Raw genomic sequence first — 22,326 nt, 5'->3', positions numbered from 1 at the left:
TCTCTGAGGAGCATATTTCATTGTACTTTTTGTTGCCAATTTAGTTTAATTGTACATACATACATTAATCCTGGTTCCATAGATCATGAATATGACATTTTGTAATGATGTGGAATGTGTCACTTTAACATTTTCTTTACACAAAATAATTTATTATGATTATGATTATTATTATTATTATTATTATTTTACAGTTACTACTTCATATACAAAAAATCATCTATTGAGTAGAAGGAGTTGTCATTCAGAAATTCTTTTAGTTTGCTTTTAAATGTTGGCTGTCTGTCTGTTACACTTTTAATGCTATTTGGCAAGTGACCAAAGGTTTCTGTGGCAGCATAGTTCACCTCTTTCTGTGCCAAAGTGAGATTTAATCCAGATTAGTGAAGATCATCCCTTCTTCTAGTGTTGTAGCTGTGCATTTTTTTTTAAATTGGGTTGGGTTATAAATAACAAATTTCATAAGTGAATATATGTATTGCAAAGGTGCTATGAATATCATGAGTTCCTTAAATAAATGTCTGCAAGGTGATCTTGGGTGGGCTCCAGCTATTATTCTGATTTCACGCTGTTGTGCAATGAATACTTTCTCTTGCCATGACGAATTGCTCCAAAATATGAAGCCATATGAAAACAGTGAATAAAAATAGGCATAATAGGCTAATTTACTGATATGTTTAATACAAAAATTTGCAATAACTCTAATAGTGTAAATAGCTGAACCTAACCGTTTCAGCAGATCTTCGATGTGCTTCTTCAAATTCAATTTCTCATCAGTGGACGCACCCATAAATTTTGAATATTCTGCCTTAGCAACAGACTTCTGTTCACAGTCTATATTTATCAATGGTGCTATGCCATCTCTTGTACAGAATTGTATAAACTGTGTTTTCTCAAAATTTAGTGAGAGTCCATTTGCAGAGAATCATTTAATAATTTTCTGAAAGACATTACTTACAATTTCCTCACCTGATTCTTGCTGGTTGGGTTTGATTACTATACTTGTTTCATCAACAAAAGGAACTAGCTTTGCATCTGGCAAGTCGTTAATATATAATGAGAACAATATGAGACCCAAGACTGAACTCTGTGGGATACCATTCTTAATACCTCCCCATTTAGAAGACTCTGCTGATTTTTGCAGACTATTTGTACAGTTAATTTCAACCTTCTGCATTCTTCCAGTCAAATATAAATTAAACCATACCACAATACTTAAGCTTATGTAGAAGAATTTCATGATTCACGCAATCAAAAGCCTTTGAGAGGTCACAAAGTATTCCAATGGGTGATGTTCGGTATTCATGCATTTCATATTTGATCAGTGAAAGCATATATAGCATTCCAGAATGAAATTTTCACTCTGCAGCAGAGTGTGCACTGATATGAAACTTCCTGGCAGATTAAAACTGTGTGCTGGACCGAAACTCGAACTCGGGACCTTTGCCTTTCGCGGGCAAGTGCTCTACCAACTGAGCTACCCAAGCACAATTCACGCCTCGTCCTCACAGCCTTAGTTCTGCCAGTACCTCGTCTCCTACCTTCTAAACTTTGCAGAAGCTCTCCTGCGAACCAGGCAGAACTAACACTCCCGAAAGAAAGGATATTGCAGAGATGTGGCTTAGCCACAGCCTGGGGGATGTTTTCAGAATTAGATTTTCACTCTGCAGCGGAGTGTGAGCTAATAGAAACTTTCTGGCAGATTAAAACTGTGTGCCGGACAGATACTTGAACTCAGGACCTTTGCCTTCCATGGGCAAGTGCTCTACCAACTGAGCTACCCAAGCACGACTAACAACCCATCCTCACAGCCTTAGTTCTGCCAGTACCACGTCTACTTCCTTCCAAACCTTACAGAAGCTCACCTGAGAACCATGCAGAACTATCACTCCTGAAAGAAAGGATATTGCGGAGACATGGCTTAGCCGCAGCCTGGGGGATGTTTCCAGAATGAGATTTTCTCTCAGCAGCAGAGTGTGCGCTGATATGAAACTTCCTGGCAGATTAAAACTGTGTGCCGGACAGAAACTCGAACTCAGGACCTTTGCCTTTTGTGGGCAAGTGCTCTACCAACTGAGCTACCCAAGCACAACTCATGTCCCGTCCTGACAGCCTTAGTTCTCCCTTTACTTCATCTCGTACCTTCCAAACTTTACAGAAGCTCTCCTGCGAACCTTGCAGAACTGGATAGCTCAGTTGGTAGAGCATTTGCCCGCGAAAGGCAAAGGTTCCGATTTCAAGTCTCGGTCTGGCACACAGTTTTAATCTGCCAGGAAGTTTCTTATTAGCGCACACTCCACTGCAGAGTGAAAATCTCATTCTGGAAAAATCCCCCAGGCTGTGGCTAAGCCATGTCTCCACAATAAATTTTCTTTCAGGAGTGCTAGTTCGGCATGGTTTGCACGAGAGCTTCTGTAAAGTTCAAAGGTAGGAGACGAGGTACTGGCAGAATTAAGGCTGTGAGGATGGGATGTGAGTCATGTTTGGGTAGCTCAGTTGGTAGAGCACTTGCCCGCTAAAGGCAAAGGTCCCGAGTTTGAGTTTCGGTCCGGCACACAGTTTTAATCTGCCAGGAAGTTTCATATATAGCATTTTCTGTTGAAAAGCCTTTCTGAAAACCAAGTTGACATTTTGTTAGTACTTCATTTTCACAAATGTCTGATTCTACTCATGAATAAATTACTTTTTCAAGAATTTTGGATACGCGTGTCAGAAGTGAGACTGGGCAGTAGTTGTTAGCATCAGACCTATCCCCTTTTTTATACAATGGTTTAACAATAGCGTATTTCAGTCTATCTGGAAAAATTCCCTGTTTTAGTGAGCTATTACATATGTGAACAAGAATCCTACTTATTTGTTGGGAACAAGCTTTCAGTACTCTGTTGTAAATGCCATCTATTCCATTTGAGCTTTTACTTTTGAATGAATTTATTATTTTCCTAATTTCAGAAGGAGAGGTGGGGTGAATTTCAATTTTATCATATTACATAGTTATTGCCTCTTCCAAATACTTCCTTGCATTTTCTAATGAATAGCTGGATCCTGTTTTCTCTACAATACTTAAAAAATGGTTATTAAAAATGTTTTCTACTTCTGGCTTCTTGTTAACAAACTGTTCATTGAGTTTGATAGAAATACAGTCTTCCTGCGCTCTCAGTTACCCTGTTTCCATTTAACAGTTCCAAAGTGTTGTAATTATATTATCGGATGTGCTAACCTCAGACATAATGCACATACTTCTGGACTTTTTAATAACTTTTCATAATACAGTGCAGTAGTTTTTATAATGTTTCACTGTTTCGGGCTCATTACTCCTCCTAGCTGTAAGATACATTTCCCTTTTCTGTTTACAAGATATTTTTATCCCTTTCATAAGTCATGGCTTTTCACATGGTTTCTTACAATTATATTTTACTGTTTCCTGAGGGAACCTGTTTTCAAATATACTCACAAAGGTATCATGGAATAGGTTAAATTTTAAATTAGTATCAGGTTCCCTGTACACCTCATCACATCCTAACTGTTGCAGGCTTTCCCTAAAATTTTCAGTTGTTAAATCGTCAATTGAATGCACTATTTTGGAGGACTGTTTTGCATTACTGTATGGAGCTATGTCGTATATTGTAATTATGATCAGACAGGCCATTCTTAACAGGAAAAGTTTTTACTTGAGTAAATTTATCTTGTATTCCATAGATCACTTTTGCAGCATGTATTACATGTAGAAAGCCTCAGTAAAACAGAAGTTGCATACATTTATGAAACAAAAATATTTTTGTATTGTTACATGCTGGTCATTTACAAATTTGTGAGTGACTGCTTATTTATTTTGAAACAAAACTTAAGAAGAAACAGTCATGAAAAACTAACATAAAGTTGCATTTGAAAAAAACTGCAGATGTCTATCCAGGAGTTTTGTAGCTGTGCCTTTCACACTTTTCTGTGCCAAAATTATGTTCAACAGAGCATAGAGCAGATAATATTTCTTCTTACTGTATCTATGATACAAATGAATATTTGACAGTAAATTTCTTTACTGAATAAATGTACTGTGAAGCTGCAGTTAATATTTTCAGTTGATTAAGATAAAGTCTCAAGATGCACATATGCAAACCTGACACACAATTTTAATTTAATTCAATAAAATAATTAAACAATACATTCTTCACAGAATATGCAGCCTATATTTTAACTTCCTTCTGTCGTATTAAAACATTATCTGTCAGGTTCCTAGTATTTTTAGTTATTCATGTTGGAAAATTTCAGGCTGACATTAAATTATTAAGTGACTATTAGTATTTTAGGATATATTTTTCAGTCAGGCTCAGTAAAAGTATGTACATCAAAATATTTGCAGGTAAATAAACATTTCATTCTGTCTGACAGACAAAGTAATAAATTGTGAATATTTTTTCATGGAAATTTCTGGTACCATACATACTTGATGCTGCAACAATTACAAATATTGCATTTTCCTTTATTAACTCACAAGATGTTCCTTCTGTATCCTACCCTATACAGAATTTATCTCATTCTATATTTTTGAATTTATGGTAATGGAGCTACATGAATATTCAAATGATTTATAACCACTTGCATTAAAGATTTCTCCCTGTGGATACATGGTGTTCAGACAGACATATCATGTCAGTTCCCATTCAGCTCTGGAGACCGTTCAGACTTTTTTATGTGATGAGCCATGAGTCTCCGAATATTTCATTTCCATTAACACTATATGCTAGTGAGTCAAAATATTAAACATTATGACTACATGCTTGATAGCATGTTGGTACACCTTTGGAATGCTATACATCAGTGGTTCTGCATGGTATGAGTTTGACTGGTCTTTGGTAGGTTTCCAGGAGTATATGGTACCAGAAGTCTATGCACAGGTTACACAATTCCTGTAAAGTGTGGGCTGGTGGATTGTAGGCATGGAGCTAGTGCCTGAGAGCATCCCATATGTGTTCCACTAGGTTCAGATTAGGCAAATTTGGAGGCCAAGACATCGATGTGAGGTCACTACTGTGTTCCTCAAATCTTTGTGGCTCAGTTCTGGTCTTGTTACATGGACAGTTATCCTCTGGTAAGTAAGCCAGGGAAGACATTAAGCATGAAGGGATGGAGCTGGTCCGCAAGAATGTTTCTGTAGTCCACAGCTGTCACAGTGCCTTTGATTACTACCACATGTCCCTTGGAAGGACAGGTGGACGCCCCCCCCCCCTCCCCCCATTCCCCCCTCCCCCCTCCCCCTCCCCCTCCCCCCCCCCCCCCCCCATAGCTTAGTACTGCCCACACTGGCCTGTGTGCATGGCATAATGCATGTTTTGAGCAGCCATTCGCATGGATAATGGCATATCTGGACTGGATCGTCAACCTGGTTTAACAAGAACTGTGATCGATCCAACCTGGTTACATATTTCCATTGATCCACAGGCCAATTTTTATGATCCCATGGCCACTGCAATCATAAGTTATGATGTTGGTTAACATGGGAACATGTAGGGGTCATCTGCTGTAGATCCCCATGTTCAACTAGATGCACTAATTTGTGTGGTCCAAAACATTTCATGGTGGGGCCTGAATGTCCAACATTGTGTTGCCTACTCATGATTTTACCACTCTTCATCCACTTTACGTAGATGCTCGCTGCAGTAGCACTCAACCAGCTGACCAGCTTTACTGTTTCAAAGATGTTCATTCCCAGATGCTAGGTCATAGCAATCTGCACTTCGTCAAAGTCATCTATGTCAGTGGATCTCCCCTTTGCTGCCTTTATCTACACTGGACTGCCCCTATTCATATCTGCTTTGCTAGTCCAAACTATTAGATCTATGATTGATACGGTCATTAAACTAATTAGAAAATATAATTGTTCAACTGATTATATATGAGGGTTGGAACTTCAATAGTGGCAACTATTTATTTACAGCTTGTACAAAATAGACGTGTGTTTCAAAGTTTTACTGACCTTTAAAGTAGTCATCAGCATTGTGTATAACCCATTGCCAGCAGTTATGTTGACAGTTTGAGCGGCACGGCCTATTGCCCAACGAATTTGTAGCAGTTCTGAAGCAAATGCCATGAAGTGTTTCCTTCAGTTTATAAATTGAGTTGAACTTACGAGGGCCTAAGTCAGGGGAGTGCAGTACATCTACATATATACTCCGCAATCCACCATACGGTGCGTGGCAGAGGGTACCTCGTACCACAACTAGAATCTTCTCTCCCTGTTCCACTCCCAAACAGAACGAGGGAAAAATGACTGCCTATATGCCTCTGTATGAACCCTAATCTCTCTTATCTTATCTTTGTGGTCTTTCTGTGAAATATAAGTTGGCGGCAGTAAAATTGTACTGCAGTCAGCCTCAAAAGCTAGTTCTCTAAATTTCCTCAGTAGCGATTCATGAAAAGAACGCCACCTTTCCTCCAGAGACTCTCACCCGAGTTCCTGAAGCATTTCCGTAACACTTGTGTGATGATCAAACCTACCAGTAACAAATCTAGCAGCCCGCCTCTGAATTGCTTCTATGTCCTCCCTCAATCCGACCTGATAGGGATCCCAAACGCTCGAGCAGTACTCAAGAATACACCGTATTAGTGTTTTATAAGCAGTCTCCTTTACAGATGAACCACATCTTCCCAAAATTCTACCAATGAACCAAAGACAACTGCCTGCCTTCCCCACAACTGCCATTACATGCTTGTCCCACTTCATATTGCTCTGCAATGATACGTCCAAATATTTAATCAATGTGACTGTGTCAAGCGCTACACTACTAATGGAGTATTCAAACATTATGAGATTCTTTTTCCTATTCATCTGCATCAATTTACATTTATCTATATTTAGAGTTAGCTGCCAGTCTTTACACCAATCAAAAATCCTGTCCAAGTCATCTTGTATCCTCCTACAGTCACTCAACGACGACACCTTCCCGTACACCACAGCATCATCAACAAACAGCTGCACATTGCTATCCACCCTATCCAAAAGATCATTTATGTAAATAGAAAACAACAGCAGACCTACCACACTTCCCTGGGGCACTCCAGATGATACCCTCACCTCCGATGAACACTCACCATCGAGGACAACGTACTGGGTTCTATTACTTAAGAAGTCTTCGAGCCACTCACATATTTGGGAACCAATCCCATATGCTCGTACCTTAGTTAGGAGTCTGCAGGGGGGCACAGAGTCAAATGCTTTCCGGAAGTCAAGGAATATGGCATCCATCTGATACCCTTCATCCATGGTTCGCAAGATATCATGGGAAAAAAGGGCGAGTTGCGTTTCGCAGGAGTGATGCTTTCTAAAGCCGTGCTGATGCATGGACAGCAACTTCTCTGTCTCAATGAAATTCATTACATTCGAACTGAGAATATGTTTGAGAGTCCTGCAACAAACTGATGTTAAGGATATTGGTCTGTAATTTTGAGGTTCCATCCTTCTACCCTTCTTATATACAGGCGTCACCTGCACTTTTTTCCAGTCACTCGGGACTTTACGTTGGGCAAGAGATTCGCAATAAATGCAAGCTAAGTAAGGAGCCAATGCAGTAGAGTACTCTCTGTAAAACATAATTGGAATCCCATCAGAACCTGTCAATTTATTTATCTTCAACCCATTCAGCTGCTTCACAACCCCAGGGATGTCTATCACTATGTCCTCCATACGGGAATCTGTACGAGACTCAAATGGCAGTATGTTTGTACAATCCTCCTGCGTGAAAGATTTCTCAAATGCTAAATTTAAAATTTCAACTTTTGTTTTGCTGTCTTCCGTTGCCAGGCCAGACTGATCAGTGAATGACTGGATGGAAGCCTTTGACCTGCTTACCGATTTTACGTAAGACCAGAATTTCCTTGGGTTTTCAGCAAGATCTTTTGCTAAGGTATGACGGTGGTAGTGGTTGTATGCTTTGTGCATCGATCTTTCTACAGCAGCACGAATCTCTACTAACTTTTGCCTGTCCTCTTTCTCCCAATCTTTGTTCTACTGCGAGTGCAACTGTCTTCGCTTCCTGAGCATTCGCTGAATTGCGCTGTTAAACCACGGTGGGTCTTTTCCATCCGTAACCCACTTTTTCGGCACATACTTGTCCAATGCATGAGTTACAATGTGTTTAAAATTTGCCCATAATTCTTTCATGTCCATCGTACCGGAAGTAATGAAGTCGATTCATTTATGAAGTGGGATGCTAACAACTGCTTATCTGCTCTTTCTAGTAAGAATACTCTCCTAGCCTTCTTGACTGACTTTTTAACTTTCATAACCATAGTCGTAATGACAACATCATGATCACTAATCCCTGTCTCAACACTGACACCGTCGATGAGGTCTGGTCTGTTCGAGGCTACCAGATCTAAAATATTTCCATTACGCGTTAGCTGTCAAGTTAGCTGCTCAAGACAGTTTTCAGATAATGTGTTCAAAAGTAATTCACTTGACGGCTTGTCTGTACCACCTGTAATGAATCCATAGACATCAGAGTCTATACTAGTAGGTTCAAGTCGCCTCCGACTAATATAGCATGATCCGGGTACTTCTACGATACAGAGTGTAGACTCCCTTTGAATGATTCTAGAGCTGTCACGGTGGAACCTGGTGGCCGGTAATAACACCCAACAATTAACTTTATGTCTCCCAGCCCTGTTAAACGTGTCCAGATAACTTCACAATCACACTCTACTTCCACCTCAGTATACACAATATTTTTGTCAACTGCAATGAAGACACCACCTCCTACAGTGTCTAATGTGTCTTTCCGATACACATTCCAACCCTCACTAAATATTTCAGAACTTCCTATCTCAGGGTTCAGCCAGGTCTCAGTCCCGAGAATAATTTGCATGCCACACGCTTCCTGGAGGGCAGTAAATTCAGGAACTTTATTCTGAACACTCTGAAAATTTACTGCTAATATCTTGATAGCTGAAGTGTCTTTACACTGAGCACGTCCTGATTTCCCTGCCTGCACATCGACTGGTGAGTGTTCATCAGGACACCTCACACTACTGCCTAGCCTAAAAAAACACCATGTGCATGCCACAAGCACTCTGCTACCTGAGTAGCCGCTTCCTTTGTGTGGTGCACCCCTGACCTATCTAGGGGCGTCCTACAATATCCCACCCAATAGCGCAAGTCTAGAAATCTGCAGCCAAGACCGTCACAGAGTCGGTGAAGCCTCTGGTTGAGACCCTCCACTCGGCTCCAAACCAAAGGACCCCGATCCACTCTGGGAACGATGCTGCAAATAGAGAGCTCTGCTTGCACCCCATGTGCGAGGCCAGCGGTTTTCACCAAATCCACCAGCTGCCTGTATGAACAGAGGATCGCCTCAGAACCCAAGCAACAGGCATCATTGGTGCCGACTTGAGCAACTATTTGCAGACGACTGCACCCCGTACGCTCGATAGCCGCAGGCAAGGTCGCCTCCACATCTTGGATGAGGCCCCGCGGCAAACAAACCGAGTGCATGTTGGAATTCTTTCCAGCCCTGTACGCTATTTCCCTAAGGGGCTCGATCACCCGCCTAATGTTGGAGCTCCCAATAACCAGCAAGTCTTTGCCCCATGTGCCTGCTCAGGCCCTGCTGAAGGAGCGGCCACCTGCCCACTGACAGGACGAACGGGCAAGGCCAGCCTCCACATTGACCCTCCGCCTTGAGTGATGTGAACGCGCTGCAGTCCGCCACTCACCCTGAGGTGAGGGTGGCCCCAACGCGCCGGGTACACTAGAAGGTGCCTCGGCGGCTGAGTCAGCCGACGCAGCAAGCAACACCTGGGGTTTCTCAAGTGACGTGCCAGACCCTCCGCTGTCGCTGCACCTCAAGGCAGCAGCATGAAGGTGGCTGACCGTGGTCAACAGCACGCTCAGCTGCTCACGAACTGCGGCCAGTTCCTCGTGCACCCGCACACAGCATGCATACACCCTATCCATCCTACTGCTAATATCTGGACGTATAGAGTTGCGAAATATGAAACAGCAATATGCGACTGCACAGTTGCGTCACCAGTGCCAGATTGAGCTGCGATATATGAACAACTACTTACGAACTAACTAATCAAATGATCACGACTACTTCACTATACAGATATTACAATGCGATCCTACCCCTGTCTTAGTACAAATGACAACCGTCTATGCGATGTTACACTCTACCATTATTAAAATTTGATACTACCCCTTTCTAATTCGAAAATACACAAAGATCCGAAAAATTTCACCACGCAAGCACACAAACACACAAAATAATTTGAAATAAACCTGCAGAACTAATACAAAAAACTGAATATACGACTAGTTTCTGCTACTGCTACTCGCACACATCACTCTGCAAGCACAGATGAAACTGCACTGGCCTCTGTCTGCTGCTAACTGACTCTATGAAATAAACAGAAAGCACTGGCTGTACAAAACTGACTAACGACTCCGCGAATTTATACTTTACAGCTATCAATAAGCAATATTACTCCTCTCAAATATGAGAATATGCAAGGATTTTATGTAATTAAATATGCAAGCACACAAACACTCAGAAAGAAATTAAGAATCAAACTCCAAAACAAATATGATAGCTAAATATGCGACTCGCTACTGCACTACTGCTGCACTGATACTTCACCAGCGGCTGCTCAAGGCTCATTAGGTGGTATAGCACTCAGCAGCCCCATCAGTCAAACAAATCAGTAACAGCTTGCACTGTACGTGCTTGAGCATCGTCCTGCAAAATGATGGTTAGGTCCTGCAGAAAGTGTCATCACTTCTGTCTCTGTTTGGTTCATTTTTGGAACAAAACCCACAACCAGCTAAGAGACAGAAATGATGACACTTTCTGCAGGACCTGATCATCATTTTGCAGGACAATGCTCAAGTACATACAGTGCAAGCTGTTACTGATTTGTTTGATTGATGGGGCTGCTAAGTGCTATACCACCTACTGCAAACCCCTGACTTAAGCCCTTATAAGTTCAACTAGATTTCTAACCTGAAGGAAACACTTCACAGCAGTCACTTCAGAACTGCCACAAATTCATCGGGCAATAGACCTGCCACTCGAACTGTGAACACAACTGGCACAGCTAAGAGTATCCTACGACTTGCACATTGCTGGCAATGGGTTATACACAATGCTGGTGACTACTTTGAATCTCAGTAAAACTTTGAAACACGTCTATTTTGTACGAGCTGTAAATAAATAGTTGCCATTATTAAAGTTCCAACCCTTGCATATTACAAAATTTTAAGTATGATTACAGAATGTCACTTCTGTTAACTAACTGCACCTATTCAATACCTTTGTAAATTTGTATTACACTAATTAAATTTTAGATAGCCTTTATTAAGTAAAATTTACCAGTATATAATGCAATTTTACCAGGCTCATTCCAAAACCAATACTCCCCATTTACTTTCATGGAAACTAGAATAGATACAGAATGCACAAAACACAGTTAAAGCAGCAAGATTTCAGCTGTGTACTGGCATTTTTCCACAATTTATTATGCAATTTTGCCTGTGATGAACAAGAGCCTACATGCCACACTTGTAAATACCTGAACCAGCCGAGGCAATCCACTGTCTTACAACTTTGATGATAGCATCTGAGACTGGAAAATATGGACTATGTAGTCCATTTTTCACAGGCTCGAAGAGATTGAAGCATGAAGGTGCCAAAGACATTATGATGTATGTGGTAGAACAGTCCAGCAAATATGGCAATGAGTTCCATAGGCTAAAAATTTTTGAGAGCCTGACATTACGTTTCAAGCAGAACTTTGCGTTCTTCTGTGGCCTGACTCTGGAAATTTGGGCTTTCATACTAGACTAGTGCCATCTTGTAGCTTTGTGAACTGACAGTTGCTTTAGGCTTTCAAAACATCCAAAAGATCTACACCCTTGCTATCCAATAAGACTGTGCACGTCACATTACCTGCAGATGGCTTTTTCTTGAACTTCTTTTTTGACAGAGAACTCACATGTTGCCACTCAGAGGGCTGTCTTTTGAATACTGGCTCTTAGCTGTAATGCCAAGTCTCATCTTTGGTGTTCAGAAAATTTCCACTTTCAGCCTCATATCAAACAGCAGGCCCCAACAAATTACCATTTCACACACACTTTGCGATAACTGAGGTATGCATAACATTTTGTCTAAGGCATTACAGCCAACACTGTACAAAATTTCTTGGTCACAAATTATCAATCAACTCAGTTGAGTTGGATGAGATACTGTTCATTATGAGGGATGGGAACTGAGCAGCATCAACTGGGGTGTGCCTTTTCAGGCATATCATTTTCACCACTAATGAAACACAGTGTCCACTTCATCCCATTAGTCGCATCTGCTGCATTGTTTCCATACAGCTTTAACAAGCATCGATGGATTTCAGTTGGTATAGTTTGCTAAGCAGTAAAGAATTCAATGACACATATCTGTTTCATAAACACCTTGATGGGAGGCACCATTTTGGAATGCTCTCTTACTACTGCCATTTGTCACAGGACAATGAAACTAACAGGAGACTAGCAAGAAAATAAAAAAATTACTTCCACATCAACATAATCTGGCTGGGCACACAAGTCAGCACAGCAAAATATAAGGCATTGGTTTCAGAAGGCCCTTGTGAATATAAACTGGTTAGCAACTAGATAATTATAACGCAACTGCTTTCTTGTATGTCAAAGTAATGAAATTTTCCTTTACTTTCCAGAATACTGGTGATCTGAGCACTCTTGCAAATGCTTCTGCAGGTTTCTTTGCTGCCTTCTTTTCATCCCTTGTTTTGTGCCCTACAGAGCTGGTTAAATGCCAACTACAAGCCATGCGGGAGGTTCAGATGCAATCACTGAAACAAGGGGATACAGTGGTTAGTATTGTGCTTAACTGGTGAAAAGTGTGTTTTTGGAACATAAAAATATTTTTTTTGATTTTTTAAAATGGGAGAGTTAAAAAATAAGCATAATGCTTAGACCATAACAATGTTTTGATGAATGCACAAAACTATTTCAGGAGATTCTAGCAGGTGCTACATGTGAAAATGAAATTTATTTTTTTATACTGTAATGTGTACTAAGGCAAGATCATAGGAAGATCAATAATGTGTAGTGTGATAGGTTCCTGTCCTACTGAATCTACTCTTTGTAGTTTTTTATATATATATATATATATATATATATATATATATATATATATATATATATATATATATATATATATATATATATATATATATATATATATATACTACACTGTTACTGGTAATTAAATTTCTTACTCTGTGTAGTCTAGTACATGTTGATTCTGTAATGATAAGGCTATAAGTAATTCCTTTTCCATTTCTTTGGTGGAGAATGTACATCACCATACACGCACACACAAGGTGATGAAATTATTTCACTCCAAATGAAATTAACTAGATTTTTATTAGCCACATCAGTTGATTTCGTGTCATCCATCCAGCTATAAAACACACATTTTTGGACATTTATTGATTTATATTGTTAGAAATAATTTTCAAATGTGCAGCTTTAATCATTCATTTCTTCTGTAAAAATGATGGGGACTTTAATTGCAATGGAAGTCCTGCAAGAGTTCAGCAGACTTCTGGAACTAAAGTTTGACTGAATGAAACAAACTCATGCAGTTTCATTTGAATTAGCAAATTATCTAATACTCTGAATTTAATCTTTATTTCACATATCTTCCTCATCCAGAGTAAAATTGGACCATTCCGCTTAACGAAGAATATCTTACAAAAAGATGGGATCAGTGGTTTGTTCAGAGGATTAACATCAACAATTGCCCGTGAAATGCCTGGGTATTTTTTCTTTTTTGGAGGATATGAGGCATCTAGAACATTCCTTACTCCACAAGGGCAAACAAAAGATGATATAGGTAAGTAAAGAGCAAATTGGCCGAGAGAAATGTGTACATTAGAGAAGAAGCTTAATTATGAATGCATAACACAGAATATAATCTTATAAGTTGCCAACATATTTAATTGCCACAAAACTATCTGGTTACGGAACTTAATCATGAACAACAGATAAAAATTGTATGAAAATTGTACTTCCAAGCTGATGTGAACACTATGTATAATTTTGTGTAATTTTAGTCTATTCTCTGTCAGTGCATCTTGCCACTGAAAGCAAGAAAATTTCTGCTAATCTGTGTCCCCGTAAGAGATTTGGGACTGAAGTATTTCCAATTATCCGAATGTCCATGTGTTAAGATTGTAAAGAAAACTTTTTCAATGGTTATTCCTGTGTTCCAATGCAATATAAATATTCTGATACCAGTCAGTTTGCCAACTGGCTTATATAGCATAAGAAAAATTACTCTACCTTACGAAACACGGAGGTGTACCAGATCAGCATTAAATCAACATTTTTCATGACACTTGGCCTGCTACACTAACCAGCCTGAGGGTGAGTTACAGTTAATTTCTCACACTGATTTAGCTAAATGTGAGTGTGGCATCAGAAAACATGAAACATAAATCGTTTAAAGTACAATAACACACAGAACAAAGTTTAGACAACTCCTAGACTGATAACACCTGTAGCTGTACTCCCCTAGGTTGACTGATGACAGCAGCAGCAGGAAGGGCATCTAGCCAAAAATTTGGAATAAATAGTTGCCAAATCATGAACTGTGGTGAACTCTGTGACTGCAGTACATTGCTCCTTGCTTCTGTTAATGTCATAAACTACATACACCTTAAATCTACTCTCCAGCAAATCATCTTCAGTACCGTCATTTTCTTACTTGATTAAGCACACTAAAGATGATAGGACAGACAGTAAACCAATTCACTTTAAAAAAAGATAGATTATTTTTGAGCTTTGAAATAAGCTAATTGTCTATCAAACAACAGGCGACATATATTTGCTTTTCACCAAATACTGCTGTGTGAAGAGCTGCATGATGATGTGAAAGACCAAGGTTGGTTCATATGCTGTTTGTGAAACAGCAGTCATGAATAAATAAACTGAATACTGAAATTCAAGAAAGGCTGAAGTGATAGGTCTCGAGGAGTAAAAAATGGTACACTTGCAAGAAAAGCAACAGAATAGAAAGAATATAGGAAAAACAAGCTAGTTTTACTAATAATAATTGCTGCAACATACATCCTTTTGAACCTGCTTACTGTATTTATTTCATGGTCTTCCTATTTTTTTACTCCCCCCCCCCCCCCCCCCCCTCCACCCACCCACCCACCCACACACACACACACACACACACACACACACACACACACACACACACACACCTCACCTCACCAAATTGGTGATCCCTTTATGTCTCAGAATGTATTGTTCTAACCAATCCCTTCTTTTAATCAACCTGTGTCATAAATTTCTTTTTTTCCTTGGGTTTCAGTACTTCCTCATTAGTTACTAGATCTACTCATGTAATCTTCTGAAGCACCACATTTCAAGAGCATTTATTCTCTTGTTATCTGAGCTGCTTATTGTCCATGTTTCAATTCTGTACAAGGCAACACTCCAGACAAATATCTTCAGAAACGACTTCCTGACACTTAAATTTGTATTAGGTGTTAAAAAATTCCTCTTTCTCGAAATTCTTTTCTTGCTATTGCCAATGTGCATTTTATATCCTCTTTACTTTGCCCATCATCAGTTTTTTGCTGCCCAAATAACAAAATCCTGTACTACTATTAGTGTCTCATTTCCTTCTCTGATTCCCTCTCAATATTTCATTCAGCTACATTTCATTACCCTTGTTGATGTTAATTTTATAATCTCATTTAAAAACACTATTCATTCTGTTCAACTACTAATCCAAGTCCTTTGTTGTCTCTGGTAAGATTACAGACCTCAGAATTCAGATTTATTCTCCCTGAACTTTAGTTCACTTTCCAAATTTCTTCTTGGTTTCCTTCACTGGTTGTGCAATACATAACACTGACACAATGGAATAACACCGGGGATAGGCTACACCCCTGTCTCAAGTCCTTTCAGCCACTGCTTCCCTTTCAAGGAACTCATGTAACTTTAGTCTCATCTCTGTATTACTTATACGTTATCGTTCAATCCCTGTGTTTTATCCCAGCTACCTTCAGAATTTCAAATAGTGTATCCCAGTCAGTGTTGTCAAAGGCTTTCTCTAAATCTGCAAATCTATAAGTGTAGATTTTCTTTTCTCTCATCTCTCTTCTAAGATAAGTCTTGGGGGGGGGGGGGGGGGGGGGGGGGAGGGGGTCAGCATTGCATGGTTTACAACATTTCTCCAGACTCCAAATTCTTCTTCCACCAGAGTTGGCTTCAACTAGTTTTTCTATTCTTCTGTAAATAATTCGTGTCCATATTTTGCAGATTTTTCAACCATGTCCTCTTTAACTATTACTTCTATAGTATTCACACCTGTCAGCATCTGCTTTCCTCAGAAATGAAATTATTAAAATTTTTTTGAAATCCTTGGGTATCTCATCTATCTTCCACACCAGGTGTAATAGTTTTGTCATGGCTGGCTGTCCCAAGGATCTCAGTCCTTCTGACAGAATGTCATCTATTCCATAGGTCTTGTTCTGGCTTAGATCTTTCAAGTACTCTGTCAAGTTCTTGTTGCAGTATCATATTTCCCATCTCATTTTCATTTACTTCCTCTTCCCTTTTTATAATATTGCCCTCCAGCTAAAGGTGTGATATCAAATATTAACAATTTAGACTCTGTTTCCTGTGCTAAAACGAGATCATAATGACACAATTGCAGTTGTGGTCCCAGTTTCCTGAGCCAATGTTATACAAGGGCAGCGTGAAATGTTCATGGTTAGGCACTGAAAGACACCTATTTTTCAATGTTGTCTCCTTTTATGTGAATTCACTTTGATCATTGTTTTTTCAGTGAATAGATCCTGTCCCTGAAATTGAACTCCAGGTTGTTTGTAAAATACCCATTTCCTGTTGTCTCTTAATTGGACTTAAAACAAGGTATGGTAACAGTTGAAAAGTCGGAGGGACCCAAATATGTTGGTTGGGGAGGATGTTTCAGTCATTAGTACTACAGATCCCCTAGCTTGCCTATTGTTAAAGGAACTTTTTAAACGGTTTCTTCTAAAAACCTAGTTTTGTATTCACCAGTTATTGTTTTATCCTTTGCCAGACAATGAATAAGGAAGAATCCTTTTTCATTCTACATAACACAGGAAATTACCTTACCGAGAAGACCAAGGTTTTCCATCCACTGCTTTGGTTGTTGTTTTATTTCTGGTGTGAAATGGTGGATCCATGTCTCATCCAAAGTAAAAAATCAGTTGAATTTTTTTAAATACGATCAACACATTTGATTTTTGCTCAACACTTAACAAATCAGTCAGTTTATTTCTTCGTGTAAAATGTTATTTATTCCTTGTTGTAAAATGTCTATGGGGTTAGCTATTTGTTGGTGCCTTTTTGCTACACCCTTCATGTGGATCATCTTAAAGAGAAGTAAAGAGAAACATGTTTGAAATCAGCCACCCATTTCTCAACCACTGAAAAAGAAGAAACATCCCTTTGGACCATCACCAAATGTGGATGATAGCACAGTATTCCAGTTAATCCATTTGAATGAAACACAAATCACTACTTCACGAAGCTATGTAAAAATGATTATTTCTTAGATAAAATGACACAATCTCTCTCTCTCTCTGTGTGTCTGTGTGTGTGTGTGTGTGTGTGTGTGTGTGTGTGTGTGTGTGTACACTCGTACTCTATTTCTTCCAAATGCTAGCAAGTTTTAATCTCTTTTGTGTGTGCCTGTCGACACCTCAACATTTCTGCTGTTCAGTGAGGGGTGTCCTTAACTCCTAAATAATTCACATACTACTGAAATTTTCTGTACTGTGTTTTTCTTAATTTCATTAGTTTCAGCTGATTTAGGGGCATTAATTATTAAATTATTAAAGTATATATCTGTCTGTGTTATCAGCTTTGGAATGAGGTGGCAAGAATAAAACTAAAAAATTAAGAAAGAAAACATAAATTCTGAAATTAATATTATGTTACTTCTTCAATTTTGACATTCCATTTGTGAGTGCATAGTATTCTTATAATTTTCTGCTGAAATGGAATGTTTGTATGATCTAGGACCCCTCAAGACAATGGCCTCAGGTGCAATTGGTGGAGTCGTATTCTGGATGGTCACATTTCCTGCTGATGTGATAAAATCACGTATTCAGGTAGCAGGTTCAAAGGAGACAATGACTTCAGTTCTGATGCGTATCATTCGGAAAGAAGGTATATTTATGTTATAAAATATTTATTACACAAATAATGATTGTAAGTTCAAATAAGTGGCAGTTGAGAAATCCCCACTTTTATTTTTTTTCTTTCAAACAGATGACTCCGTTATTAGTAAATATAACTAAAAAAAAAAAAAAAAACCATAATTTCTGGATTCTACTTACAATTATTATTATTCATGAGCAAGTACCACAGGAGGAATTATTACAGAATCTGAAACTTTTGACATTTTAAAACTGTGTTTTGTATGGGAAATTGAGCCTAGATCTTTTCCTTTCCCTATCTACTGACATCTCCCGTTGCTTTGTAAGAACATTGAAGTGTCAGGAAGTTTTATAGCTGTGCACACTCTGCTGCAGAGGGAAGGATTTATTTTGGGTTATAGAGTCATTAGAAGCACTTAATAATCTTAGTTATTTTGTCCTTTACATTCTGTTTTCTGAATATTTTTTGTCATCAACAGGTCTTGCTGATAATTTGTACCATCTGTGAGAAGTTCAATTTATACACGTACATGAAAATTCTGTGGGTTTTGAGACTGTAAACACAAATGCTATGTGGTGGAAACAGATGTATACAAATTCAGGATTCCACAAGAAATGTTCAGATCTCTCCATCTAGTGAACAATATTATGAAAAGGAAAGTTGCTACTCACCACATAGCGGAGATGCTGAGTTGCAGATAGGCACAACAAAAAGACTGTCACAAATAAATAAAACTTTTGGCCATTAAGGCCTTCATCAGCAATACACACACACACACACACACACACACACACACACACACACACACACTAGTGGCCGAAAGCTTTATTCATTTATGACAATCTTTTTGTTGTGCCTATCTACGACTCAGCATCTCTGCTATATGGTGAGTAGCAACTTTCCTTTTCATAATATTATTGCATTTCATCCTGGATTTTCCATTGTTTCATCTTGTGAACAGTTATATTGTAAATTGACTTCACGTCTTGCCCTTACCTTAGATTCTTTTGAATTTGTCAGGAATGTCGAATATTCTGCTGGGGTTACTACTTTAACTTATTCAATTGTGATTGTGGCAACATGTACACTTGCATTGAAGAAAAGCATGTAATTGTATTGTTCCCTTTCTTTAATCATTTCCATTTGCTGGTGTGCATAATTAAAGAAGAACCACAGTCATTGGATCCATTCAGAGCAGCAACATTTCACCAGAAATTGTGGTGTTGAAAATTGTTTTTGAATTTAGCATATCAAACATTTTCCCATAATAATGAAAAAAGAGGCACTGCTGTTCTGAGTGGCTGGCAATAACAGAGTTCACAGAGTGAAATATGATCTAAAATTAAACATCTAAACATAGTGACTACTGTAATCTCTCAGGTTTTCTTGGTGTGATCGATTAATACTGTGCATTCCAGGTGTTCTGCTGAGTTGATGTTTCCATTTTAAGCACAATATTTCAACAAGCAACCCAGCTATCTTCTTCAAGTGCTGTGAGTTTTGCTGCTATTTGTACTTGCTGCGTGGACTCCAGCACTCTATAGCTGCTTTCACTCATAATAATTTATTTTCAACTGACCACTTGAACGTATAATGGTTGTGTTGCACAAAATTATTATTATCCATCTGGTAACATATGCAAACAGAAAATGACAAGTAACACATCCAATAGCTCTGTACTTCATATTGGTATAGTGCTGAGATTTCAAATTCAGCCATTTCTTTTCCTTTAATACTGAGAGGATCAAAGAGATAGGGATGATTTCAGAATAAGACATAAGCAGTTCAAAATCATGATAAGAACAGCAATACGTAGCAGGAAAGATTTTCTGTGTTAATGTTTTCTTTCACTCACTTTCAAATGTTTTTATTTTATTGCACTCTATAATCATTATTACTTTTGATCAGTGTAGCATTTTCTTGTATCTTAAATCTTATTTTTGTTCTTGATTTCAGTGTTTAGTTTGTACATTAAATTTCATTTCTCAGAATATATTGCTTATATCATATGTGAGTGCAGTTGCTGGGGCAGGCTGTTGCATCTGATATGAAGCCTTTGAACCAGCCTGAAATTTTGAAACAGTATGACTGCTGATAAGCTTCTTTACTGTAACACTTACGTTCAAACACATTAGTATGCAGTTCTTTTCTGACTTACTGTTTTAAGTGACTGGTGCCACATGTTGCAGGTAAATGGATAAAGATTAGGTTCTTCCAATGAACTAAATGAAAGGCTATTTGTATTGTGCCATATGTGTTTCACTCCTTTTTATTTATGAAGCATCTTCAGTAGCATGTAATATGTATTCGTTTTTGTATGTAGTAATTGCCTTATATAATAAGTACAGATTTGTTATTATGTTACAGTTCTTTGTTATTCTCTTGTTCTTAGGTGAGAGAAAACTTCTTGTAGCACAAATTTTGAGAGATTAACTTGCTACTTTGTTTCTGTTTATGATATTATTAGTGCATATGTGCCATTGTGCAGCTGTACATAGTTGGTCCACGTACCCAGAATGTCTGGCTTTGAGCATTTTATGAACACATTTTGACTTAACACCAGACTTCCGCTGTTGACTGTGTTTTGGTTTGGTGTGTTTACTGAATGGGGTGTTGCCAACTGATACTCTGTGTGTCTTGTTCATCTTTTGTTTGTGTTGTGGTGCCTGTGTGTAGTTTCGTATTCTTTTGCATATTATGTGTTTTTTGTTTTGTTTTATGTAATGTGTTAGACAGGGTGGAGAAAAATTGTCACTAAATTTTAACCATGGATAGCTGATGTCAGTAGGAACCAAAATTACTAATATTGTGTAGGTCGACAACACACAATTTTTAAATTATGGAAACTTGGCACCACACGCTCTAATTGGCCGCAAGATTGCCCTGTTGCTGAATGCTCTGAGCAATGTATGACCGTGAATGCTTTACCTGCCGGAGGATCGTGATGTATCCAAGGTGGCCCACACGTTTGTTGGTAGTGCACAAGCCTCCAACTGTGGGGGCCTGAGGGTGAATCCATCTGGGTCCCAACACACCCTTTGTAGTTTCATGATAAGACGTACCGGGCACAAACCCATCAACAGCTGTTAGTTCGTGTACAAAAAGTCTTTTACAAATTGTGTCATGGTTTACTTAGAGCAGGTGCTCAAACTGGCAACCATCTGACACGTCACAAGGTTGGTAACGTTGAACGGTGTTTTGCCAAACTCTTTCAAAGATTCCTGCCATTGCCCTGATGTGATTGGCAGCATGTTGAATGCGATCCATTAATCCATTCTAGGTGGTTCATGTCTGGGTGGGTGAATTAGAACCTTGTAGAATCCCCACAGAAAAAAGTCCGGTGGCATGAGGTCTATGATCGCGGGGGCCATGCCCTACAAGCACCTCTGCCAATTACCTGGCTGTCAAAGAGTTCATTTAAATATCCACATGCAGTAAACTGTTATTTGCGGGTGCCCTGTCGTGCTGCAACAACATGCATAACTGTATGTCCAGGTGAACATGTTCCAGCAGGCCAGGTGGTGTTTCTTACAAAAAGTGGAGATAATTTGCCCCGGTAAGTCGAGGAGGTAGGTGGACTGACCCAATCAGATGGCCACCCACTCTGCCTGCCCAAATGTTGAGCGAAAATCATTCCTGGTGTCCATGGATATACGTGACATGAGGATTTCCCCTTGCCCAATAATGAACATTTCGAGTGTTGTAAAGGCCATCCCAATGGAAGGTGCACTTGTCAGTAAACAAGACAATGGTGGGGAAGTCAGAATCCCGTCCAACACGTCGCAGAAACCACCAGCAAAACCCTAGCCTGTGTTCATAGTCCACTACAGGATATAGGTCGTGGACAGGGTGGAAACTACATGGATGCTGGCCGTCACCCCTCAAAACCTCCCAGACTAACCAATGAGTGACCCCCATGTTGTGTCCAACTGCTCAGGTACTTGTCGTAGGTGCTTCCTTGAAATGCTCGAGAACAGTCTCTTCAAGTGCAGCATCCCATCATGTTCAAGGTCTTCCAGCGTCACCATCATATCCCGCTAATGAGTCTCTTTTGCCAAGTCACAGGTGAATTGCTGTAAACATTTACA

The 22,326-nt window shown here is 39.2% G+C and overlaps 1 protein-coding gene across 3 annotated transcripts in view; it reads left to right on the top strand.

Moving 5' to 3' along the window:
* Positions 1-22,326, top strand: part of LOC124605286 (mitochondrial ornithine transporter 1-like) — a 94,883-nt gene that overhangs the window by 50,088 nt on the left and 22,469 nt on the right. For 2 of the 3 annotated variants that reach the window (XM_047136864.1, XM_047136865.1), the window contains exons 4-6: positions 12,718-12,873; positions 13,721-13,901; positions 18,098-18,247. In XM_047136864.1, coding sequence (XP_046992820.1) covers positions 12,718-12,873; positions 13,721-13,901; positions 18,098-18,247 — 487 coding nt within the window. Of the gene's footprint in view, positions 1-12,717; positions 12,874-13,720; positions 13,902-18,097; positions 18,248-19,656; positions 19,732-22,326 lie in introns of all 3 variants that reach the window. The other variant, XR_006978630.1, reaches the window with a different exon arrangement.

The sequence above is a fragment of the Schistocerca americana genome, chromosome 3 (assembly GCF_021461395.2).
Source record: "Schistocerca americana isolate TAMUIC-IGC-003095 chromosome 3, iqSchAmer2.1, whole genome shotgun sequence".
NCBI lineage: Eukaryota > Metazoa > Arthropoda > Insecta > Orthoptera > Acrididae > Schistocerca > Schistocerca americana.
This window is presented reverse-complemented; position numbering and strand designations above follow the sequence as displayed.